General features: G+C 36.5%; 2 protein-coding genes across 2 annotated transcripts; both read left to right on the forward strand.

Moving 5' to 3' along the window:
* Positions 1-4,357: 4,357 nt before the first annotated feature.
* LOC109155693 lies at positions 4,358-5,128 on the forward strand. Its single transcript, XM_019303312.1, has one exon. The coding sequence runs from the start codon at positions 4,358-4,360 to the stop codon at positions 5,126-5,128; it is 771 nt and encodes a 256-aa protein (XP_019158857.1).
* Positions 5,129-19,973: 14,845 nt separating this feature from the next.
* Positions 19,974-21,689, forward strand: LOC109155561 (exopolygalacturonase clone GBGA483-like). The gene is made up of 3 exons (XM_019303159.1): positions 19,974-20,135; positions 20,248-20,565; positions 20,667-21,689. Exons 1-3 carry the CDS (start codon positions 20,004-20,006, stop codon positions 21,498-21,500), a joined length of 1,284 nt encoding a protein of 427 aa, XP_019158704.1. The 5' UTR covers positions 19,974-20,003; the 3' UTR covers positions 21,501-21,689.
* The last annotated feature ends 5,232 nt before the right edge of the window (positions 21,690-26,921 follow it).

The following is a 26,921-nucleotide window of genomic DNA, read 5'->3' on the forward strand; positions in this document are numbered from 1 at the left end:
AGATTGAGCCTTATGGGAGGCGTTGTTCACTCTGTGTGCAACATTAGGTTGAGAACATTACACTTACGGGGATTCAACACTTAGATCTATTTTGTCTATGTATCACCTATTGTAAATGTTTTCTTTACTACTTATGTACTTTCAATCTATTCTTTAAATTGTACTCAAATAAATTTAGCCAATTCATTTAGAATCAACCTGGGTTTTTCAAAACCGGGACTGTATTCTACTCATAAAAATAAAAGCATACTATTTCGATTAAGACTTGATATTAAAAAAAAATAGGAACTTAAAAATCAATGCCATATCAATTATCAACTGATGCATTATTTCATTGAACTTGATAAAAGAAGCAGTGTTGCAAAAATCGCGCCTAGGCACCGATTATTAGGCGCTAGACGGCGGGAGGCCGCCGCGAGGAATGGCCTTGGTGGCCTCCTCCGTGGCCAGCCAGTTTGGGATTTTTTTTTTTTTTTTTTTTTTTTTTTTTTTTTTGTTGATAATGTAGGAAAATTTACGAAAGGCATAACTTTTACTCTAAAAAATGCTTCTTTAATTTTAGGTTTTTATTTATTTATTTATTTATTTATTTATTTATTTATTTATGTATTTAGATGGTTTAAACAATCTTTTGAACAATTTTACAACCACTTTTGTAAATAGTTTTTCAGAAATAACTATGGAAACCTTATGTGTTATTACTAAATTTTGAAATTTTTTAATTTTTAATTAAAAAAATAAAGAATAAAAAAAAAAAAAATAGGCCCTTTTGCAACATTGAAAAAAAGTTAGGAAATAACTTGGCAAACAGAATAAAATCAGCTTATTGCAAGAAAATGATGAAATTACAAATCACATGATGGCAACTGAGTTGTTGTAAAAACACTGTCTGAACATGATGAAATTACAGATCATCAAACAGTCCATGGCAACTTATTTGTTGTTACCATTTATCGTAATCTAAGATTATTTAGAAAAAAATAATAATAATAAAAGGCATCAAATTAGTTATAATCCTCATCTTCCAATACCAAGTTTTAGGAACAGAAATCTTGAGAATGGCATCAGAATTCTACTTTCATCATATGCCAACAGTAAATAATTTTTTTCAAAATTAATATTAACCTGTGAGTGATATAGTTGAATTTTTTCATCTTATGCTATCAATACTTGTGATAAAACAGTTAAACTTAAACCTATGGCATCTGAACTCTAATTTCATCATATGCCAAGACATTTGAAACAACAGTAATCATTATGGCATCAGAACTCTGTGTTATAATTAATGAAATTTGAAAGTAATCATTACTTCTTTATAAGCATGTAAACTGCAAATGAGAATGTGATTATATAAAAACGCAGATTTGCAGCAATTGGAATTAAAACACAATAACAGTATGAGGCAAATATTTGGTTCAGTTATTATAGGCAACAAGAGGAAGCATAGCATATCAGACAAAGGTAACATAACACCACATCAGTTTAAATTTAGTTTTTTTACCAGTTATGACTTATTTGAGCTTCTGAAATGATCTTTTCATGCCTTTGTCATTCTTGGCTGTATATATGTTCTTCTTGGATGCACTGAAATATGTATGTATTCATAAATAACTTTGTGAGCTTGCATGTTCAATATTATGAAGAAAAAAAATAGTATATATATTATTTCATTCATAGAAAAAAACCTACGATTCTGCCAATTACTAGCTAAAAACCCCGAAATAGAGTATTTACGAACTATTATTCCTAAATTATAAAAAACCTAATTCAAATAAGAGCATCATTAGAATAGTACTGCTTTTTGGCAAAAAAAAATGCAAAAGCAATATAAATTCGGAAAAAAATAACTTATCTTAAACAAAAAAAAAAACCCATGAATCGCGGGTAAAAAATCGAGATGGGTTAGCCGGAAACGATTTACGACTATAACTCGGACGGAACCTGCGACTCGATCAGAGTTGTACGTCTACTAGCCGGGAAGATAAACTCTGAGCTACCAGGAAGATCGTTGTCCGGCTACTAGGACATGCAAGTTCGAAAATTCCGGCAACACGTAGGGATTTAACCCAAACAAAATCAAACTGAAATCAAAGATTTCGAACAAGATATAGTGATTTAACACTCAGAAAGCAAGAATAATTGATCGGAATGGTTCAATTTTTTTAGTGAGAAATTTCAAATTTCTTCATTGTCTATCTTCCCGTAGAGAGAGACAGAACTCAAGAAATGAAGAAGCATCATAGTATACTTTTCCCATTTCTAGATGATGATAATAATGATGATGACGACGACGACGACGACGACGACGACGACAACAACAACAACAACAACAACAACAACAACAACAACAACAACAACAAATCTAATCTAATCTAATCTAATCTAACTCTAACTCTATAAAAAAGCAAGAAGTTTTTGGCAAAATTTTTTCCCGCCCATTTGATACTACGTCGTTTTATGTACATAAATTACTGATATGATTTAATTGCCTATTCACACTGTTTTACATCCTTTGATCAGGTTTAACATAAGTAATTATGTAATTAGTCGGCTAATTTATTGCTTTGCAATTTACGAGAATTAAAGATGGCCGGTGCACAATATTCGAACTAGGGAACTGCCGGTGCACAATATTCGAACTATCTGGGAACTCGAAAAGCGAAAAATGAAATTGAATTTACAATTTACATTTTACACTCTAGAACTAATATTTACAACATAAGTAATTTGAAATTTGAAATAACATAATGATTATTTCTCATTGTTCCAAATTAGGACTCTTCGTTTCTCTAGGAGAATAGTCCTGATAGCGCATTCCATCTCTATATATAGAGGTCGACGAGATGAAGAAGTTCAATCTGACTTCTATACAATACAAACGTAATACTCTGCCAAAATAGCCAATGCCTTCTCAATATGTACGGGTCAAGAACATTAGTCTGCACACCAAGCGAGAAATGAGAAGTGGCCAAATCACGAAGAGTAAAAGAATGAATATTTCATGATGAGAAGGTAAAAATGATTTAGAAACCAATCTTTTTAATATTTTTCATTCATACAATTAACAGATTTATACAAAAGAGCCATGTTTTTTATTTTATTTTATTTTATTTTATCATACGAATAGCAGTTATATAATCTGTACTATAATAGGTTACTTTGCTCTTTATCATGTGGTACTACACCTATAAAACAACTGGACATAAGTATCTGATTAAGTTTAACTATAGCACTGCTGTCAAAGAGAGTAAACAAAAACTATTTTCTATATGGATGTTTGCCTCAGGTCTTTCGAATCATTGAGGAATCCGGATGAAGTTAATGACAAAGAGCTATTTGGTAAGCAAATATCTTTTTAATCCTATATCAAATTAATTGCCTGATTGCTGTTTTAACAACTATTTTTGTTTTCAATAGATGTGATAGGGAGAGTAGTCGAAATCTACTCAATAAAATCATTGCTGGAAAGCCTATATTCGAATTTGATTGACTTTCTAGCTGATACAAAGTTGGATAATTATTTTATATTTCTGTTTGTTAATTTACATTCTATTTTGAAACATTTAAAAACTGTACAACTGAAATTTCAAACACAGTCAAAAGATGCATTCTGGACCAGTTCTTTTCATCTAACAAATATAAGAAGTCGAAGAATGACACTGTGAAACCACAGAAAATTTCAAGTTTGTGTGTGGGGGGACAGTTTTAGATCTGTAATGCTGTTTTCTATGGATTTTGGATGTATTTAATTGGTAGCACTGTTACAGTGCTATCAATTCTACTCATGCTTTCTATTTTGCTATTGGCTTAAGTGTCAAATTAAAACTCATTAAACTTCTATTACTCTAAATCTATATTGGTTACTATTTGTTTATCTAATTTGTTGTGTTAGCTTAAGCAGAATAATGCAAAGTTATATGTTGCTATAACATTGAAGTCATGATACACCTACTCTATGGCAATGAATTCAAGTTTACTGGCAAAGTCAAGTGAAAGCGAGTACTGTAGTCATCAAGAATCAAGTATGCAGTTGATTTTTTTTTTTTATAAATCAACCGAATGCTACTTCTTATTTATCTGATGGCAGCAAATATTTGGCAAAAAAATATTGCAGATCATCTGCCCAGATAGGTAGCAAGTAAATGATGTAAAAATAGTAAATTTGTATAAGCAAATCACTCAAAGGTGCATTATAAATAATTTTTTTATGTTTTATAATCAAATAAAAAGCAAGTTCTAATATATTTTTCTTTCCTTTAGGAAAGTCAAAATATACCACTGGAAATTAGTTGTTTGGTTGGTCTGGCACTGGTGTTCAAAATTGCTGTTCGAAAGGAACAGTTTGAAAATTTACACAATGCTTTCCCAGCAACTGGCAGAGCTAACTGTGCAAACCAAGTTGATAATATGGGATGAAGCCCCAATGATGCATAAATTCTGCTTTGAAGCCCTTGACCGAACTATGCGGGATTTGATGCGCTTCATAAATCCAAGGAGTTCTGATATGACATTTGGTGGTAAAACAGTTGTTTTGGGGGGCGATTTCAGGCAAATTTTACCAGTCATTCCAAAGGGTACTAGACCGGATATAGTTCGAGCGAGCATTAGCTCATCCTATCTCTGGAAATCCTGTAAAGTCCTAAGGCTTACTAAGAATCTACGTTTGAAAAGTGTTCAATCAGAAAACGAGTGCAAGGAGATCGAGGAATTTGCAAAATGGATAGCTAATATAGGTGACAGAATTATTGGGTGTCAACTTGATGGGGAGTCCGAGATTACTGTTCCAGAAGATTTGTTGTTGAAGTGCGAAGATGACCCTATTGCTACAATTGTTGATAGCACTTTCCCTAATTTCCGACTGGGAATTGCCGATTTGTCATATCTTAATCATAGTGCAATTTTAGCTCCAACATTGGATGTGGTAGATGCCGTTAACCAATACATGAATGATCATAATCCGGCTGAGGGTAAGACATACTTGAGTTGTGATTCTGTGTGTAAGTCAGATGCCAATGTTGACATGTTAGCGGATTTGCACACTCCCGAATTCTTGAATGCCTTGAGATGTTCTGGAGTACCAAATCATGATTTGACATTGAAAGTTGGATCACCTGTTATGCTATTGTGAAATATTGATCACACACTAGGATTATGCAACGGTACAAGGTTGATTGTTACAAGGTTGGCTGACCATGTGTTGGAAGGCCAAATCATGTGCGGTACAAATGCAGGAACCAGAGTATTGATTCCTAGGATGTCACTTACACCGTCAGATCCAAGATTGCCTTTCAAATTTCAACGAAAGCAATTTCCTTTGATTCTATCCTATGCCATGACAATCAACAAAAGTCAAGGACAAACACTTGCTAAAGTGGGGTTGTTGTTGAAAAAACCTGTCTTTAACCATGGACAATTGTACGTAGCTGTTTCAAGAGTTAGTAACTCCAGGGGTTTGAAAATTTTGATTTGCGGGGAAAATGTACCGTGTCTTAGTACGACTAAAAATGTTGTGTACAACGAAGTCTTCAATAATGTATAATAACATTCCACAATTTATTATTTAAAATTTAGTATTTTTTTAAATACTATGTTTCTTATTCTTATTATATTTGATGTTATCACATCTTTGCTTGTTATTATAGTTATTTTGAATCATCTCAGCATTTAAGTTCTTTAATTTTGCTTATTTAATACATATTTTCCTGGCTATTATCATTAAATTATGGTTCACACTTGTTTTGAATGTTTTACGGTGTTTGTTAGTGTTTTTGAACCATTGTAGGTCAATTCTATGAGCAAGGGAAGTTCAAGGATGAGTTTGGAGCAATTTTGGACGAGTTCGGAGTCCAGTGGACTCGACGCGTCGAAAATTTCCAGTAGCATCAGAAATCGAGACCATCAGGTCTCGACGCGTCGAGCTATAGCTCGACGCGTCGAGCGAGGCGTGAAGTCACAGGCCTAATTACGACAAAAGGGCGTTGGCAGCAATTCAACTTCAATTCCAAATTTCCAATTCCAACTTCAATTTTATAATTAAATACTTCCAATTTATTTATTTAAATATAGGAATTATAATTTGAGTCCAATTTTGTACAAGATTCCTATTTCATCTCAACTTTGTACCCACTATAAAATCCCCCCTTCCTCAACCCTAAACGGACACAGAGAGATTTTTAGAGTTCTTTGTAGACAAGAAAGAGAGAAATCAAGAGGCTCAAGTTGTCTTTGGAAGCAAGGAGGAAGCCAAGGAGATTTGGGAGAATCGCTTGGTCAATTCTTGTACTCTTTTGATGATTTGTGATTCTTTATTTATATTTGCTATGTATAATTTAGCCATGCTTGGCTAAATTCCTTAGGGATTTTTGGGTGAATTTGTTTATGAACCTATGTGCCTAGTTCGTTAATTTCTTAATATATTTATGTTTGGTTTTATGATTTGTGTTGCAATCTTGTTTTAATCTGTTGTTGTTGGTAGTTAAAGGCCTAAATTACTAGCTTCACAGTCATGTTTGTGTCACCAATGGGAGTTGGGGCGTAAATTAGGGCACACACGATTGCACCTAATGGTTGGTCCTTGGGAAAGGGGAACTTATTAGGGGAAATTTATTCTAGATTATTGCTCATCGGGAGATGGTAGTAATTAGGAATAATTGGATGCTGATCTTTGATCTTATTGGGTGTTTAAGCCATGGGAGTGGAAATTCACTAGGAATAGAGATTACGGGAGTAATTCGATTCCACTTTGCATTCCCATACAAATCTTAATTCCAAACCAAATATTACAAACGTTAATTGGCACTAGGTGATTAAACATTGTGATCCCAAGAATCCTGTTTTGCTCTATTGTCTACAAAACCTTGTTACTTATTTTATTCTGCTTATTATTTTATGCAATCAATCAACCTTCAAGTTTTGTTCGGATTAGTTTCATATGAGTAACCTAGTAGCTAGTGATTAGTACACCACCTCTATGTGGTTCGACAACCCGAATACTCCGGGTATTATTTGTTTGCCCCAAATTACAGCAATCAAATTGGCGCCGTTGCCGGGGAGGTGGCGTTACGTACTGACATTAGTGAAAGTCTTACTTTAGGAGTCTAGTCCATTTTTTTTCATTTATTTATTTATTTATTTTATTTGCTAATCCATAACAAGTTCCTTGTTCTTGAGTGTGATTTTGCTTTGAATCTAAGAACTTGGCTTTTTATGCATACACGATCTCGTGGGAAAGAAGGATTATTGCCTTTGAATCTTGAGATTGAGAAAAGAGCCAAGTTTCTTAGAAAACAAACTAGGATGGCACAGGTACAAGAAAACCAAGCTGGAGGGAGATCAATGTCTGACTACCTTGCTCCGGATGTTGAGGAGCATGGTAGCATCAATATTCCAAATGTGGAGGCCAATAACTTTGCGATCAATCCGGCCATACTCAGCATGGCTGCGGCAGATCGATTTGGAGGGATGCCCACGGAAGATCCCAATGCTCACGCCACCAAGTTCCTACGACTTTGTGGCACTTTCAAGATAAATGGAGTCACTCAAGATGCTGTCAGACTTAGGCTTTTTCCCTTTACACTGAAGGACAGGGCTGAAGATTGGTTATCCTCACATCCAGATAACCATTTTGACACTTGGGACAAATTACATGGAGCATTTTTGAAGAAGTTCTATCCTATCTCCAAAACTCAAAGGATGAGAAGGGCAATTCAAAACTTTAAGCAACTGGCAACCGAGTCCCCTCACTGAGTCTTGGGAGAGATTTAAGGAATTGAAGAGGCAATGTCCACACCATGGATTTCAGAGTTGGGATTTGATGATGTCTTTCTATGAAGGATTGCTGGATAATTCTAGGATTTTGGTGGATGCTTCTTCGGGTGGTTCGTTCACGATTCTAGAGCCAACACAAGCCGAGGAACTATTGGAGAAAATTTCTATGAATGGATCTACTTGGTACACGGAGAGGTCTCCACAAAAGCTTGTAGGAGGAATTCATGATGCGGGGCAGTTAGCCGATTTGTCAACAAAGTTGGATAATGTGGTCTCCTTGGTTCAAAAACTTGCCCAAATCACCAGCCAAAATCACAATTCAGGGGATTGTATCGACGAGTTATACTCCCAAACCTCTATGGAGCAAGTTAATATGTTGGGATATAATAGGCCTCATCAACAGTCTTACCAACCTCAAGGGACCTACCATCCTAATAATTCAAGGAACCATCCCGGTTTTTCATGGAGCAACCCAGTGGGAGCTGCCAACCCTCAACACTTTGTTAATAGAGGTCCTCTGGGTTATCAAGGTACTCAAGTTCAATCTAAATTTCCCGTTTCAGAGGCCCCACCATAATCGAATACGGAAGTTTTGTTGGAAAAATTGATTAAAGGTCAGTTAGAGATTACAGAAAGGATGGATAAAATGGAAGCTCGCCAAAATATGGTTGAAAGGCAACTAGCAAATCAACCTTCTATATTAAGTACTAAAGTCACAGGGAAGTTACCAGCTATGCCTGAAAATCCAAGGGAGCATGTAAATGCAATTGTTACAAGGAGTGGCAAAATATTTGAAGAACCACCTCTTCCAATCAAAGCATCAATTCCTAAAAAGACAGTTGAGGAGAAGATTGAAGAGATACTTGGTGGTATAGAAGATGAGCCAATCGCTGTGCAAAATAATCCACAAGTTCAAAAGGAAGTAGAGAAACCTGTGAGAAGGTATGTACCCCCATTGCCTTTTCCTCAAAATCGTGAAACAACAAAAGAAAGTAGGTGGAAAAAGTTTTTGGAGATTGTTGAGAGTTTGAAAGTTTCGGTTCCCTTACTTGATTTGCTTTCACAAGTTCCCTCTTATGGAAAATTTTTGAAAGAGATTCTAGCTAAGAAAAAGAAATATGGGGAACGAGAGATGGCAGCTGTGGCACAAGAGTATCAAGCGTTGACCCCGGGAATTGGGAGGAATATACCTAAGCATAGAGATCCGGGGAAGTTCACAATTCCTTGTGTGATTGGAGGCCGACCTTTAAAGGGATCCCTTTGTGATTTAGGAGCTAGTGTGAGTGTTATGCCTCTTACTCTTTGTCAAGGGTTAGGGTTGGGAGAACCAAAACCAATCCAATTCACCTTAGAAATGGCGGATAGATCCATCGTAAAGCCTATTGGAATTCTTGAAGATGTCCCAGTTCGTGTGGACAAGTATTTTGTGCCTTGTGATTTTATTGTGATAGATGTCCGAAGGAACCTAGACGTTCCACTCATTTTGGGGAGACCCTTCCTAGCCACTATTGGAGCAATGATTGATGCAAGGAAAGGGTCCATGATTTTTGACTTTGGGGAGGAAAAAGTGGAATTTAATGTTCTTGATGAGCCAAAAATCATTGAATGCAAGTCAATTTTGCACATCGACCCTACTCTCAAGGTGACACATGATGAGTATTTGCATTTGAAGAGTCTATGGGGTGATGAGATCAAACTCGCGGATCAACCAGGATGAGCACTCCATAACCAGGTTAGGTCGAGCTAGCGACGTTAAACTTAGCGCTTCATGGGAGGCACCCCATGTTATCTTTTATTTATTTCATATTTATTGCTTTCTAGTTTAATTTTATTGCTTTCTAGATTCGTTTTATTTAGTTTTATTGCTTTCTAGTTCGTGACCATTAGTTTTCTCTTTTCTCTTGTTCTACTTTTCTTTTATGTTGCATCAGGGACGATGCAAAGTTTTAAGTGTGAGGGGGAGGAATCATTAATTTGGGGATATTTTTAATTTTTTAAAATTTTGCTTGGATGACTCATATGCTATTTTTGGTGAATAAGTTACTTGTCTTAGCATGCAGTTACAATTATTCTCTCTTGTTGGTTTGTGGTTTGTTTTAGTGGTGCTTGCTGCATCTCAATTTGTGATGGATGATTTGAGGTGTAACACATATTTGATCTATTCTCTTGCCAATAGCTTTGTTAACCACTTAATAATTGGATTAGTTCTTGATCTTGTGTTTTGCATTGCTAGTGAAGGCTTATGTGAGATTCCGGTCATGGGTGTTTTGCTAGAACTTGCCTCATTACTCCCTAAGTGATGTCTAAGTTTTGCATGTTTTGAAGTGATTTAGGCCATTTTTGTTTAGCCATACCCTTTAAACCTGTTCCTATATATATTTTTATCCTTCGTGTCCCCATTGTGCCTTTTGTTTGTTCAAATAAGTGCTAAGCACTTATCCCCTCTTTGTGATTGTTTTTCTTTGATTTACCCCATTATTATAACCCTTAGCCCATGGCCAAATATTTCCCTTCCACCCTTGAGAGAATGAAACTTTTATCTTCATCTTTTCCGTAAGAAGAGTTTTATGGAGTTGTGCTACGAAAAAAGCAGCTAGTGTTACAAATGTTCAAGTGTGGAGGTCATGAAAGTTTGGATTAAAATTATCTTGCTATATCCAAAAGAAGTCCAAAGACAAAGAAAAGAATGAGAAAAAAAAAAGATTGAAAGTTTTTGAGTTTGGATCCCCACTTTACCAAAGAGATGCTAAGTTCTTAAACGGACACAGAGTGATTTTTAGAGTTCTTTGTAGACAAGAAAGAGAGAAATCAAGAGGCTCAAGTTGTCTTTGGAAGCAAGGAGGAAGCCAAGGAGATTTGGGAGAATCGCTTGGTCAATTCTTGTACTCTTTTGATGATTTGTGATTCTTTATTTATATTTGCTATGTATAATTTAGCCATGCTTGGCTAAATTCCTTAGGGATTTTTGGGTGAATTTGTTTATGAACCTATGTGCCTAGTTCGTTAATTTCTTAATATATTTATGTTTGGTTTTATGATTTGTGTTGCAATCTTGTTTTAATCTGTTGTTGTTGGTAGTTAAAGGCCTAAATTACTAGCTTCACAGTCATGTTTGTGTCACCAATGGGAGTTGGGGCGTAAATTAGGGCACACACGATTGCACCTAATGGTTGGTCCTTGGGAAAGGGGAACTTATTAGGGGAAATTTATTCTAGATTATTGCTCATCGGGAGATGGTAGTAATTAGGAATAATTGGATGCTGATCTTTGATCTTATTGGGTGTTTAAGCCATGGGAGTGGAAATTCACTAGGAATAGAGATTACGGGAGTAATTCGATTCCACTTTGCATTCCCATACAAATCTTAATTCCAAACCAAATATTACAAACGTTAATTGGCACTAGGTGATTAAACATTGTGATCCCAAGAATCCTGTTTTGCTCTATTGTTTACAAAACCTTGTTACTTATTTTATTCTGCTTATTATTTTATGCAATCAATCAACCTTCAAGTTTTGTTCGGATTAGTTTCATATGAGTAACCTAGTAGCTAGTGATTAGTACACCACCTCTCTGTGGTTCGACAACCCGAATACTCCGGGTATTATTTGTTTGCCCCAAATTACAGCAATATTATACGTAATATTCTATGTACTATATAGGTAGCCATGCATCACATTGTTTCAACAACGAAGTCTTCAACAATGTCTAATAAAATTACTAAATTCATCCATGTGTAATAAAATTACAAGTTTTTCATTTCAAATTTTTTCTGGTTCAAATACTCTATTTTCTATAATGTATATATATCATACTATATATATAGCCGCGCATCGCATGGGTGCACCTACTAGTATATAAAGAATTAATTCACCCCACAATTCAGCACTTACAAATACTTTTTCTCAAATAATGTACTTGATCACTTACCTAGATTAGTCTTTGGTGCCCAACATTGGCTCCTTAGTAGACTAAGCTATGCAAACTATTGATTAATACACATCAATAGTGGAATATATTTTAACCAAATTGGTTACTTCAAACCACTAAAGTTTCCCTTTATAAATCTTCAAGATGACTCAATTAAGGTGTTAAACAATAATAAATTCTCATTGGTATTAAGTCACAAAAGTAATATTGTTTGCATGCTACTTCAAATTGAGCAACATAATCACAAGTTTCGCATAATATTCTTGAAAGAAATTAATCTGATATGCAAAATATATTCAAACTAGTATTTGCTCAAGAATAATTTTCAACCACAATTACTTGGCTTTTCAGCAAATTAAAGAATCTGGCTTTGAACAATAGATCTAGAATCCAAAACCCGATTTTCCTAGAAAACAAGAGAGCTAATAATCAACTTAGGTGAGTCCGAATGTAATCTACCCATGCAATGTATACATATGCATATATACATTTTTTTTTTGAATGCATTATTATTATTATTATTATTATTATTATTATTATTATTATTATTATTTTTAAGCAAGGGACACCATATATTAATACGTAGTATTAAAATTCTAAACCCAAGAAATTAATACTTCTTAATAAGTTATGTACTCAGTCATACTCCATCTGTACATGTACTGAGTTCAGCATCTATTTATTGTAAATATTAAATTCATAATGTGGAATGGGAAGAAGTTTGCCTGGGATAATTTTGGGAGGAGATTTCCCAAAGGAATTGGGTGGAGGTTTGCCTAAGGGACTTGGGTGGAGATTTGCCTAAGGGACTTGGGTGGAGGTTTGCCTAAGGGACTTGGGTGGAGATTTGCGTAAGGGACTTGGGAGGAGGTTTCCTAAGGGGCTAGATTTGCTTTGGGGAAATTTGCAGGAGAAGTTTTTTCTTGCATGGCAAGTTCTAGGCATTTAATATTATATTAAATGCTTAAGAATTATCTAGACCTTCCTGGTGTTATAAATAGGCAACATCCTTCATCAGATTATCCCATCCCATCCTTTCTCATCTCATACGAAATATACAGAGAGTATAGCAAAATTCTGTAGAGAAAAATAGAGAGTTATATTTGTAATTCCTATTGTTTTATCCTTTTGCCAATACAGAAAAAATTCTTCTTCAAATTTCTTTGCTCTGTGTATGATTTATTTTAAATCTTACACTAGAATTTATTCTCAATATTTTCCAGTTCAAGTTGCTATTGTAAATTTGGTGTTGTGAACCAGTTTTCGATCCTAACAAGTGGTATCAGAGCCTCAGGTTGGTTCATAGATATATCTTTTTTGTATTGTTTATGTTAGAATAAATACTGGTAAATTCACTCGGCCGGTATTATTCTATTATACAATACTATTTAGATATATTGTTAAGGATTTGAATCAAGAACACCACTTACAATGGCGGCCAAGTACGAGATTGAAAAGTTCAAAGGGAACAATTTCTCTTTGTGGAAAATGAGAATGAAAGCAGTTCTCAGGAAAGATAACTGCGTAGCAGCAATTGAAGAAAGACCGGCCGATTTCACTGACGATGCGAAGTGGACAGAAATGGATAGCAACGCTATTGCCAATCTGCACTTAGCACTTGCTGATGAAGTTTTGTCAAGTGTGGCGGAAAAAGGTACGGCAAAAGAGGTATGGGATACTCTCGTAAATTTGTATGAGGCCAAATCACTGCACAACAAGATCTTCTTGAAGAGGAAATTATACACTCTCAGGATGATGGAGACATCCTCAGTAACTGAGCACATCAACACTCTATTTTCACAACTCTCGGCGTTGAGTTATAAAATAGAAGTGAATGAACGTGCTGAAATCTTACTCCAAAGTCTACCGGATTCATACGATCAACTCATTATCAATTTGGTCAACAACAAGGAGATACTTGTCTTCGATGATATTGCAGCTGCGGTTCTTGAAGAGGAAAGTCGGCGCAAAAACAAAGAAGACAAAGTTGGAATTTCACAACAATCTCAGGCGTTGACAGTGACGAGAGGAAGATCAACGGTGCCTGGCTCCAGTGGGAGTCACAACCGAGGTAGATCAAAGTCAAGGGGTAAGAAGAATGTCAAGTGTTTTCACTGTGGCAAAAAGGGGCACTACAAGAATGAGTGTTGGCAACTCAAGAAGGATGAGACCAAAGGCAAAAATCCCGAGACATCAAATGCTCAGGGATGTGTTGTGAGTACATCGGATGAATGCGAAGTTTTATTTGGTGAAGCAGCAACAATTGTTGAAGGCAGGAAAAGTCTAGCTGATGTCTGGCTAATGGACTCGGGAGCAACATGGCATATGACCTCACGGAAAGAATGGTTTCATGAATATGAACCTGTCTCTGGAAGATCTGTGTTCATGGGAGACGACCATGCCTTAGAGATTGCTGGCTTAGGTACTATCAAACTAAAAATGTTTGATGGTACGGTTCGCACTATCCAAGAGGTACGACACGTGAAGGGCCTGAAGAAAAATCTATTGTCTCTAGGAGAATTAGATAGCCGTGAATGTAAAATTCACATTCAGGATGGGATCATCAAAGTAATCAAGGGCGCGCTTGTTGTGATGAAAGCTGAGAAGATAGCAGCCAATCTATACATGCTTAAAGGAGAAACACAACTACAAGGAGAAACAGTCATTGCAGCAGACAATCTTATAGAGGAATCAACGATGATGTGGCATCAGAAACTTGGCCACATGTCGGAACAAGATCTAAAGATTCTTGCTGATCAACATCTTCTTCCGGGGCTAACAAAGGTATCATTACCCTTTTGTAAGCATTGTGTTACAAGTAAGCAGCATAGATTGAAGTTTGAGAGCTCTAAAGCAAGGAGCAAGGCTATCTTGGAGCTGATCCACTCTGATGTTTGGCAAGCACCAGTTACATCCCTGGGAGGTGCAAAATATTTTGTATCCTTCATCGACGACTACTCAAGGAGATGTTGGGTGTATCCAATCAAACAGAAGGCGGATGCATTTGAAGTTTTCAAATTCTTCAAAGCGTGTGTGGAACTTGAATCCGAGAAACGGATCAAGTGTTTGAGGTCGGACAATGGAGGAGAATATACTAGTGATGAATTTGGTAAATTCTGTTTGCAAGAAGGTATCAAACAATAGTTCACAGTGGCGTATACTCCACAACAAAATGGAGTGGCAGAGCGGATGAACAGAACCTTGTTGGAAAGAACAAGAGCAATGTTGAGGACTGCAAATTTGGCAAATTCATTTTGGGCTGAAGCAGTCAAGACCGCCTGTTATGTGATCAATCGGTCACCATCAACCGCAATTGATCTGAAAACGCCAATGGAGATGTGGACGGGTAAGCCATCTAGTTATTCTCACTTACATACATTTGGGAGTCCGGCATATGTGATATACCAAGAAACATCTAAACTTGATCCAAAATCAAGAAAAATGTGTTTTCTTGGGGTATGCTGATGGAGTGAAGGGGTATCGCCTGTGGGATCCCACTGCCCACAAGGTTATCATCAGCAGGGATGTTCTATTTGTAGAAGACATGGTACAAGAAAGGGAAAGCATTGGGAAGGAGAAACCAGTGACAATTACAGTACAAGTTGAGGGAAGGAAGGAAGAAGAAATTCCAGTTTCCCCTGAGTGTGCTGTGTATGACTTGTATCTTGAGCAGTTGGATGTGAAAACTGCATCACTACATGGAGAACTTGAAGAAGAAATTTGTATGCTCCAACCGGGAGGTTTTGAAGAAAGAAAAGGGAACTTGGTTTGCAGGTTGACCAAATCTCTATACGGTCTCAAACAGGCGCCGAGATGTTGGTATAAGAGATTTGATTCATTCATTCTGAGCCTTGGATACAACAGGTTTAATTCCGATCCTTGTGCGTATTGCAAGAGATTTGATGATAATCAGTTTATCATCTTGATGTTGTATGTTGACGACATGTTGGTAGTAGGCCCCAACAATGATCGTATCACGGAGATGAAGGCTCAACTGGCTAGGGAATTTGAAATGAAGGACTTGGGACCAGCAAACAAGATTCTAGGGATGCAAATTCACCGAGACAGAAATAATAGGAAGATTTGGCTTTCTCAGCAGAATTATCTGAAGAAAATCTTGCGGCGCTTCAACATGCAAGATTGTAAGCCAATTTCTACCCCTCTTTATATTAATTTCAAGTTATCCTCAAGTATGAGTCCTAGAAACGAAGCAGAGAGGATGGAGATGTCTCGAGTACCGTATGCATCAGCAGTGGGTAGTTTAATGTTTGCTATGATCTGCACTAGACCAGACATTGCACAGGCAGTGGGAGCGGTCAGTCGATACATGGCAAATCCTGGTAGAGAGCATTGGAGTGCTGTGAAGAGGATCCTTAGATATATCAAGGGTACCTCAGATATTGCATTGTGTTATGGAGGATCAGACTTTGTCATTGAAGGCTATGTTGATTCAGATTATGCAAGTAATCTTGATTGTAGTAAATCCACCACGGGTTATGTGTTTACTCTTGCTGGCGGAGCAGTAAGCTGGGTCTCGAAGTTGCAGTCGGTTGTGGCAACTTCAACGACGGAAGGAGAATATATTGCGGCTACTCAAGCTAGTAAAGAGGCAATATGGTTGCAAATGTTATTGGAGGAGCTCGGGCACAAATTAGAGAAAATGACTCTATTTTGTGACAGTCAGAGCGCTTTGTACCTGACAAAGAATCCAGCATTTCATTCCAAGACGAAACACATACGAGTTCAGTATCACTTTGTTCATGAGAAGGTGGAAGAGGGAAGTGTGGATATACAGAAAATCCATACTAAAGATAACCTAGCAGATATATTAACAAAGCCTGTTACCAACGATAAATTCGTATGGTGTAGATCCTCAATTGGCCTAACAGGTATGCAAGCAGCAGGGGATTGGCAAAAAGGATGAAGACCCACATTATGAATTTAAGTGGGAGATTTGTAAATATTAAATTCATAATGTGGAATGGGCAGAAGTTTGCCTGGGATAATTTTGGGAGGAGATTTCCCAAAGGAATTGGGTGGAGGTTTGCCTAAGGGACTTGGGTGGAGATTTGCCTAAGGGACTTGGGTGGAGGTTTGCCTAAGGGACTTGGGTGGAGATTTGCCTAAGGGACTTGGGAGGAGGTTTCCTAAGGGGCTAGATTTGCTTTGGGGAAATTTGCAGGAGAAGTTTTTTCTTGCATGACAAGTTCTAGGCATTTAATATTATATTAAATGCTTAAGAATTCTCTAGACCTTCCTAGTGTTATAAATAAATAGGCAACATCCTTCATCAGATTATCCCATCCCATCCTTTCTCATCTCATACGAAATATACAGAGAGTATAGCAAAATTCTGTAGAGAAAAATAGAGAGTTATATTTGTAATTCCTATTGTTTTATCCTTTTGCCAATACAGAAAAAATTCTTCTTCAAATTTCTTTGCTCTGTGTATGATTTATTTTAAATCTTACACTAGAATTTATTCTCAATATTTTCCAGTTCCAGTTGCTATTGTAAATTTGGTGTTGTGAACCAGTTTTCGATCCTAACATTTATAACATCTTAATTAATGCATGCATGCAGTAATATTATTGCAATGCAATATAATGATGGAATTTAAAGATGCATTATGCACTGCTAATACTCATTTAAATAACCACACACATTAATGTTAAAGCATTTTTTTTATACTTAGATTAATTAAGAGAAGCATTAGACCCATTACTCTTCACTCCTGCTGCCATTCTTCATAGTTTCAATTGGTTAAAATCCCTTCAACGAGTCCAGTATGAGGATCATTTGTGCTTATCGTTGGGGGATGTGGCCACCAAACTGTTGTTCAAAACCGCACGGGATAAGCTACAACAACGGGGTCATATAGGATTGGCAGTGCATTTTCACTGGTATGAACTCGTCACCAACTCCACAACAGACAGGCTCTGTTTGGCAAACCTAGCTGAAAAACTATAAGCTAGGAGGTGAAAGCTGAAAAGGAGCTGAAAGCTGAAAAGCTATAAGCTCGGAGCTGAAAACTGAAGCGCTGTTAAGCTAGCTGTTATGATTGAAAGTATTTGGTAAAAATAGCTTTTTGATAAGCTGATAATGTAAAAAGACTAAGAATGACATCTTCGTAAAATTTAAATTAGTTTGTTTACATATTAAAATTTAACATTTTGTCTTTAAAAAAAATTAACATTTTGAAATAAAACTATTAGCATAATCATGATCTAACATCTCATAGTAGCAATATTGTTGCAAATCTCATAATAATAATAATAATAATAATAATAATAATAATAATAATAATAATAATAATAATAATAATAATAATAATAATAATAATAATTGCGTTGAAAGTTGCGGATAAAGGAGAAGAGAAAACGGTTTTAATTAGGAATGGTAAATTATGTCATTTCTTTAAAATAATAAGGATAAAGATGGAAAAAAAGTTAGGAAGCTAGGAGCTTATTTTGAAACGCTACCTAAAGTAGCATTCAAAAATAAGCTCTTATTTTAAGCTATGAGCTTATTTTGGGAACATTAACAAACAAAGCTTATAGCTTATTAGGAACTTAAAATAAGCTATAAGCTGCTAAATAAGCTCTGCCAAACAGAGCCACAAAGCAGCAGTTCAGAGAGGTCAATCCTTCATGTCAAAATGGTAAAGTTTCCTTCCATTCAGTGTGGTGATGAAGGGGCAATAGAGAGGTGGGACTGCCGCAGTGGCGGGTGGATTTCAGTGATCGGAAAGCGAGGGATGCGAAGCCGTAATTCATTTTCCCGACAGTTATCTTATCAGATTCTTCTCTCAAGGCGGTAATTCATTTTCCCGGCGGTTATCTTATCTGTTTATGTAATTTGGAGAATTGATTTGTAATGAATTATCATTTCCAATATGCTATGTTTATTAGTTAATCGCTGAGAATTTGTTCAGTTAAGTGTTACAATTGGGGATTTAAGCAGTCGATTAGAAGACCAAGTAATGTATCATTCTACCCTTCACTTGATAGACACAATATAATGAAAAGACACAATTACCCCTTAAATTAACAGCCAACAAACGAAAACCTAACGGAAGGACCTTTGGTGGAACACTTTAAAAGGTCAAGTGTCTTTTTTGTCCAAATTAAAATTAAAGTCGATGACTAATTTTGAAAAATCGCAATAGACGGAGGACTATTGCTAGAATTAACTCATGTTCGATTCTACCCCGTATTAATGGTATGGAGAAATCACCACGATATGCATTGAGCTAGATTTGAATTTAAAACAGTAGTGTATCAAGTTCGATATCTCCAAAACAACAGATAAGTCAGAAATTTCCTTTCACATGTTCTTTAAAAAAAAAGTCATGTGAAAAGGAAACTACTGTTTGACATATATATCTAACGTATCTATCTAGATTAGAAAATACAACTTATCATAATTGATCCAAAGTGACCCAATTGCGCATACTATAATTTTAAAAAGATTTGGGTCTTTACAATCATATATGTTCAAATAGGAAAAGCATACACATTAAATAATAACCTCACTCAACAATCATGTGGAAAATAAACACCAAATAAGTGCAAAAATTTCTTTTAAAAAAAAACTATTTTCAATTTATGACAAACCATCATACCACATATTCACAATTTGTTTGCTTCAGGCAAACCCAAACCAGCATGATTTGAGTAAATTTTAACTTTTGGAGACCACCGAAACCACAGCCACCGGAATTGTAAGACTGCTCTCATCTTTACATAAAAGAAGCCATCTACTTAATGCAAGCTCTAATATTTAAAGTATATACATACATGTCGTGGGCTATGAAAATTGATGTTCGCCTCACAAATAGCACACTGAATGTATATAAATTACACAGCTTTGCACGCCACAAGTAATATAATACGGAGTAAATCACAACTAGTAAATGTTCATTATATTTACATGATTTGCATGCCACACACATAAATAATGAAGGAATAGACAGAGAAAAAGTCAATGGACTAATTTGAGAAAAAGATCATAGTCGGATGACCATTTCGGGAATTAATTCAAAATAAAAATCATGGAATAAGTGTGTCATAATATTTACATCAATTGTAAGTTCCACAAAGTTAGGCTTTGAGAGTGAAAAATCCAATTGGAACCAAACACCTGTAACACACTTACACACCCACCATAATTTTCCTAGAATTATGTTCATATTTGTGGTAGCACACTCTCTTCTCACCTTATAAATCAGTTTTGGGCGATCATTTCAGATTCCCATCTGGATTTCAACCAATAAAACAAAAAATCTAAAAAAAAAAAAAAACAGGATGGGTTCCAAGGTGATTCAAGCTGCATTGATTTTTTTCTATGTGGCATATCTTGTAGCAACAGTACAGGGTGTTGAAGTTAGCGTTAAAAAATCTGGTGCAAAAGGCGACGGGAAGTGCGATGATGCTCCGGTACAAACATCCATGCAATACTATCTCTCTCTCTCTCTCTCTCTCTATATATATATATATATATATATATATATAGTTTGATTTGATTGTATTTTGTGGTTTATTTGAGTAGGCTTTTAAGAAAGCTTGGGGTGAGGTATGCAAAGCGGCGGCGCCGAGCACGCTGAAAGTTCCGGCCGGCAAGTATATGGTGGGTCAGATTGGGTTTCTAGGTCCTTGTAAGAGTGCCATAACATTTGATGCGGGAGACGCCACTTTTATCGCGCCAACCGACCCCACTGCGTTCAAAACAAAAGACGGATGGATTTTGTTCAGCATGGTTAAAGACTTGACGGTCACCGGCGGCACTTTCGACGGTCGGGGTTCCGCCGCCTGGAAGATAAACAACTGTAACAAGAATTTCAACGGAAACTGTAAAAACCTCCCCATTGTAAGTACTCGATCTGATCGAGAGTCTCTTATTATTAATCTATTCTTTTATTTGTTTATTATTCATTAAGAATTCAAATGAATGCATATATTTTTAAATAGAACCTCAACTTTGGTACGTTGACGAACGGGGTGGTGAAAGGAGTAACGTCGGTGGACAGCAAGTTTTTCCACATGAATGTGATACAGGCCAAGAACCTAACGTTGAGCAAAATCACTATCAAGGCGCCGGGGGATAGCGCCAACACCGACGGAATCCACATCGGACGTTCCCATGGGGTTACCGTCGATGGTGCTGAAATTAAGACCGGCGATGACTGTATCTCCTTCGGGGACGGTTGCCAGAATGTGACCGTCGAAAATGTGAAGTGCGGCCCCGGCCACGGAATCAGTATTGGAAGCTTAGGAAGATACCCTAACGAACAACCGGTGATGGGAGTGACGGTGAAGCACTGCAAACTCTCCAATACTCTCAACGGCGTTAGGATCAAGACGTGGCCGGCGTCTCCGAACGGCGTCGCCTCCGGCATGCACTTCGAAGATGTGAAGATGGACAACGTCAGCAACCCAATCTTGATCGATCAGCAATATTGTCCCTGGAATCAATGCAAGACCGGCGTTCCGTCGAAAATAAAGATCAGCGACGTTAGCTTCAAGGAGATAACGGGGACGTCGGCGACAAAGGTGGCGGTGAAATTACTGTGCAGCTCCGGAGTACCGTGCAACAAAGTAGTGTTGAGCGGGGTGAAGTTGGAATACAAAGGAACCAACGGCAGCGCCATATCGGAATGTGACAACGTGAAGCCAACACTCTCCGGCAAAAATTCCCCTGCAATTTGTGATGCCTCCAAAGGAGGCGCCCCTGAGGGTGCCCCTGCCCCAGGTGCCCCTACCCCTGCCCCTAAAAAAGATGCCCCTGCCCCTAAAAAAGCTTAGCTTAATCACTCTGTGTAATCCCGTCTCTAATTAGAATTAGACTTAATTACGTGTTTGTAAATAAATAGCTTAGATCAGACCAAGGACCTTGTAGTCCAATGGTATCACGTTGCTCCCCTATATGGGAAGTGATAGGTTCAATAACTTAGATCAGTGTGCACTGCACCAGATCAGGGGTTGTGTTTTTTATATATGCGGCTGAAAGGTGAAATTCTTTTTTTTTTTTTTAGTAGTACAATATATCTTTTCTATTCTATTTGTCTTGTACTTTATATTTCATTCACTTCATTATTTGGGTGACAAGGAAAATCGGTAGTCACTAGGTAGGTTAATTTACTTACGTTAAGAGTCAAACTTTGAATTAGTAGTATATAATTAGTTGAAGACGCCAGGCAAGCGTAGTGTTATGTATAGAAAGCTAAGGGCCCTTTGGGTTGGGGTTTAACCTTTTGGAAGAATGTATATAAAGCTAATGCTAAGGATGAGCACCCCATGAGTGGTGAAATATAATATATAATATATATGTTGTTATCCTATCATTCATCAATAATACAATTTTTGGAATTTACATTTAATTTGTCTTGTTCTCTATTAAGGCTAATTAATTGCAGAATATAATGAAATTGGCACCAATTGCGGGCCACAACCCCAAACCCGAGACAACAATAAAACACTCACTATATATATATATATATATATATATATATATATATATAATAGTGTAGTAGAAATTACTCACACACACACACACACATATATAATTCATGTCTTTTGGTCAATTTAATCAACAATTTTAATTTATTTGTATTATTATTATTATTATTATTATTATTATTATTATTATTATTATGTTAAACAAATAATGAAAACGTAAGTAAAGATAAGAAGTAATTGACAGAAAAAAGGAGAAGGCAGGAAGACATACAATAATGAAAGATAATTACATCTATTACAAACGTTGCAAAGCTATTGTATTTTCGACATCTATAATACCTTCACAAATATCTCAAATCTCTCTTATATTTATAATTGTTTAGGACAATATTTAAGTAACCAGATTCTATACATTTCCCAGAACTATTCAGATCACATCTAATCATTACGCTTCAACCGAGTTATTCTATTCAACCTCTTAAAAAGATAAAGTACTTCAATCAAAATCAAAATACTTAATAGCATGGTGATACAATTATACAAAACTTATACCCCGAGTACACGCAATGAAACCGTAAATGGTCAAGTGAAATCCACTCGAGGAAAGAATTTGATCTAAGGACAACATCGTTGTGGTAAAGGCCGTAATACCAGAGGAATCATTACCGCAAGGCATATAGGGGGAGGTCATAAGCGTCTATAAATTAAAATATATTTTTGACGAAATGAAAAAGACATATATGGTCGAATCGTAACCATAGAATACGACCCTAATCGAAATATCTCGCATCCCTAGTATTATGTTTGTTTGGTGCACCTATGAATTGACTAGGGTTTCTTATCATCTGGACGAACGGACAAAATTTATTCAAGTTTTTTCAAGAGTGACAATGTTTATTTACTAGATCTAGTATAATTCTTATTTCTTACACCGATGGATCTCCTATACTTCTGGCATCAGGAGTATCGATAGATTTATTTCGTCCAAGTTGGCAAGGTATATGAGACCTAGTTACTCTTTTATGATCATTATGATCAATAGATATGTTTGACAGTTCATTCTAACTAGTACATTGATTTAAAAAATGAAGATATTTTCATTCTATGGAATTTCTTGGTATTTCATTAAAAATTAGTCTATTATCTCCCCTAATGCCGAGAAACAATCTTCACTAAGTATGCAGTCAGTGTACCTAATTATATGTATTGATCCCCTATCATGGGCTCTTGGCTCTTTTAGAGGTACGCTATGGTGGTGATATAATAAGATGGACTGCATACTAAAAATAGAGACGCAGATTAGGAAATGTTCAATTGAGTTAATTCCAGCAATAGTCCACCGACTATTGCGATTTTCCAAAATTAGTCCTCAACTTTTAATTTGTACAAAAAAGACACTTGACTTTTTAAAGTGTTCCACCAAAGGTCCTTCCGTCCAATAAGAGTTTGTTGACCGTCAGTGTAGGGGGCAATTCTGTCTTTTCAGTATATTGCTTTCTTCTTCCTAGTATATCAGTACACTTACGTTCCTTGGCTTATTTGACGCGATCCAGCCTCGCCTATGGCAGTTTCGGCGGCAGTCCAGGCTGGCGATGGACTCTCTCAAACTCTCGGAGACGTCGTGGAGGCTCAACAGAGTGATCGCCGAGACCGGATTGAAGATCGACTGCCGGCTGCGAAGTCGGGGGTTCCGAGTCGTCCGTCGCATGTGGAGTCTTTTCCGGCGATGGAGGCAGTGCATGGCCAATCAGAGGGTGGAAATGGAGAGGGGAGTGCATCACGATCCTTCCCCCCCCCCCCCCCCAATCAATTTGACGATCGCCAACCTCCTGAAATTCTGGGGTCCGAGGGGTCGCTGAGGGATTCCGGTCGGTTGCGGAGGCTGACGTCGTTCGGGATGATGAGGGGACCCGTATAGTCGAAACCAACCACCACACCTGTCAGATTACTTCTCCGGCCAGGATGCACATCGACAGCCTTCGGCTGAGATTGATGGAGGCACGCCAAAACAGATCAACCAGGCGGAAATTTATTTTCCCGGACCAGCATTCTCCGAGATTAGGACATTTAGCTGTTGGATATTTTGTTGCTGCTCCACAACTAACGTAACAACACTTTACGTAACAATATGAAGATGAAGAACGCAAGGATCTGTAAGTGATTTGTACGAACTGAATTTGGACAAGATGAGGAAACAAGAATCAGTGGCGTGTCTAAAAACACTACCATTCTCATCGGGTTATGAATTCATTAAGAGCTGTAGCTCAACCTCACAAGTACACACATTATAGGAATGATCAATTAGTGTACTACTTTGTGATTCTTTTCATGGCTTCGTTTGACCACAAAAGTGGGATCCACCACGAATTCATCACCTCTTGGGCTTTGAGCCATTCCATTAAAAATTCAACGACTAATTAACCTCATAATTAGTCCTCTCTATTAAAGTAAGTTGATCCTCTTTATTCAAGTAAGTTGATCCTCTCGATCAAACTTATGTACACTTGGGCGAGTACTCTATTTGCTCACAAATAATTCCCTTAAGATTTTCATGTCCAACATGAAATATTCTATTTTACCATTATTGTCGGTACCACAGAAAGACTTTTAAGAAAGAAATATATAAAGAATTAATTCACCCCACAATTTAGCACTTACAAATACTTTTTCTCAAATAATGTACTTGATCACTTACCTAGATTAGTCTTTGGTGCCCAACATTGGCTCCTTAGTAGACTAAGCTATGCAAACTATTGATTAATACACATCAATAGTGGAATATATTTTAACCAAATTGGTTACTTCAAACCACTAAAGTTTCCCTTTATAAATCTTCAAGATGACTCAATTAAGGTGTTAAACAATAATAAATTCTCATTGGCATTAAGTCACAAAAATAATATTGTTTGCATGCTACTTCAAATTGAGCAACATAATCACAAGTTTCGCATAATATTCTTGAAAGAAATTAATCTGATATGCAAAATATATTCAAACTAGTATTTGCTCAAGAATAATTTTCAACCACAATTACTTGGCTTTTCAGCAAAATAAAGAATCTGGCTTTGAACAATAGATCTTGAATCCAAAACCCAATTTGCTCGAAACCAAGAGAGGTAATAATCAACTTAGGTGAGTCCCAATGTAATCTACCCATGTAATGTATACATATGCATATATACATTATTTTTTTTTTTTGAATGCATTATTATTATTATTATTATTATTATTATTATTAAGCAAGGGACACCATATATTAATACGTAGTATTAAAATTCTAAACCCAAGAAATTAATACTTCTTAATAAGTTATGTACTCAGTCATACTTCATCTGTACATGTACTGAGTTGAGCATCTATTTATAACATCATAATTAATGAATGCATGCAGTAATATTATTGCAATGCAATATAATGATGGAATTTAAAGATGCATGATGCACTGCTAATACTCATTTAAATAACCATACACATTAATGTTAAAGCATTTTTTTTATACTTAGATTAATTAAGAGGAAGCATTAGACCCATTACTCTTCACTCCTGCTGCCATTCTTCATAGTTTCAATTGGTTAGAATCCCTTCAACGAGTCCAATATGAGGATCATTTGTGCTTATCGTTGGGGGATGTGGCCACCAAACTGTTGTTCAAAACCGCATAGGATAAGCTACAACAACGGGGTCATATAGGATAGGCAGTGCATTTTCACTGGTATGAACTCGTCACCAACTCCACAACAGACAGGCTCTGTTTGGCAAACCTAGCGGAAAAGCTATAAGCTAGGAGGTGAAAGCTGAAAAGCTATAAGCTCGGAGCTGAAAACTGATGAGCTATTAAGCTAGCTGTTATGATTGAAAGTATTTGGTAAAAATAGCTTTTTGATAAGCTTATAAATGTAAAAAGACTAAAAAGGACATCTTCGTAAAATTTAAATTAGTTTATTTACATATTAAAATTTAACATTTTGTCTTTAAAAAAAATTAACATTTTAAAATAAAACTATTAGCATAATCATGATCAAACATCTCATAGTAGCAATATTGTTGCAAATCTCATAATAATAACAATAACAATAATAATAATAATAATAATAATAATAATAATAATAATAATAATAATAATAATAATAATAATAATAATAATTGCATTGAAAGTTGCGGATAAAGGAGAAGAGAAAACAGTTTTAATTGGGAATGGTAAATTATGTCATTTCTTTAAAATAATAAGGATAAAGATGGAAAAAAAGTTAGGAAGCTAGGAGCATATTTTGAAACGCTACCTAAAGTAGCGTTCAAAAATAAGCTCTTATTTTAAGCTATGAGCTTATTTTGGGAACATTACCAAACAGAGCTTATAGCTTATTAGGAACTTAAAATAAGCTCTGCCAAACAGAGCCGCAAAACAGCAGTTCAGAGAGGTCAATCCTTCATGTCAAAATGGTAAAGTTTCCTTCCATTCAGTGTGGAACTTCAACTCCCTCAACGTCTTCTTAATTTGCGTGAACTTCTCTCCTACATGGATCGCTTCCTTCATCCACTTCGGAGTCGGGAGCGACTTCTTCTTCGTCCCGACCTCGACGGAGTACTCGTTATCCGATTAGAGCCCCATGAAGTTTCCCAGCGTCGACGACTCGGCGGCTAGCCTGCTCTCCAATCCATCCAAGGTCTAGGGTATCGATGAGTAGTAGGGGAGGAAGGCGGGGCTGAAGATGAAGAGGAGAAGGACTGTGGTTAGAGAGAGTGGTGATGAAGGGGTAATAGAGAGGT

This window comes from Ipomoea nil, unplaced genomic scaffold (assembly GCF_001879475.1).
Source record: "Ipomoea nil cultivar Tokyo-kokei standard unplaced genomic scaffold, Asagao_1.1 scaffold2704, whole genome shotgun sequence".
Taxonomy (NCBI): Eukaryota; Viridiplantae; Streptophyta; class Magnoliopsida; order Solanales; family Convolvulaceae; genus Ipomoea; species Ipomoea nil.

What these genes read in the sequence shown, in the direction of transcription:
- LOC109155693 (XM_019303312.1), top strand. Translation starts at nt 4,358, where the DNA reads ATGCTTTCCCAGCAACTGGCAGAGCTAACTGTGCAAACCAAGTTGATA.
- LOC109155561 (XM_019303159.1), top strand. Translation starts at nt 20,004, where the DNA reads ATGGGTTCCAAGGTGATTCAAGCTGCATTGATTTTTTTCTATGTGGCA. An exon ending in GGAAGTGCGATGATGCTCCG is followed by an intron (nt 20,136 to 20,247) that starts GTACAAACATCC and finishes TTATTTGAGTAG; the next exon opens with GCTTTTAAGAAAGCTTGGGG. An exon ending in ACTGTAAAAACCTCCCCATT is followed by an intron (nt 20,566 to 20,666) that starts GTAAGTACTCGA and finishes ATTTTTAAATAG; the next exon opens with AACCTCAACTTTGGTACGTT.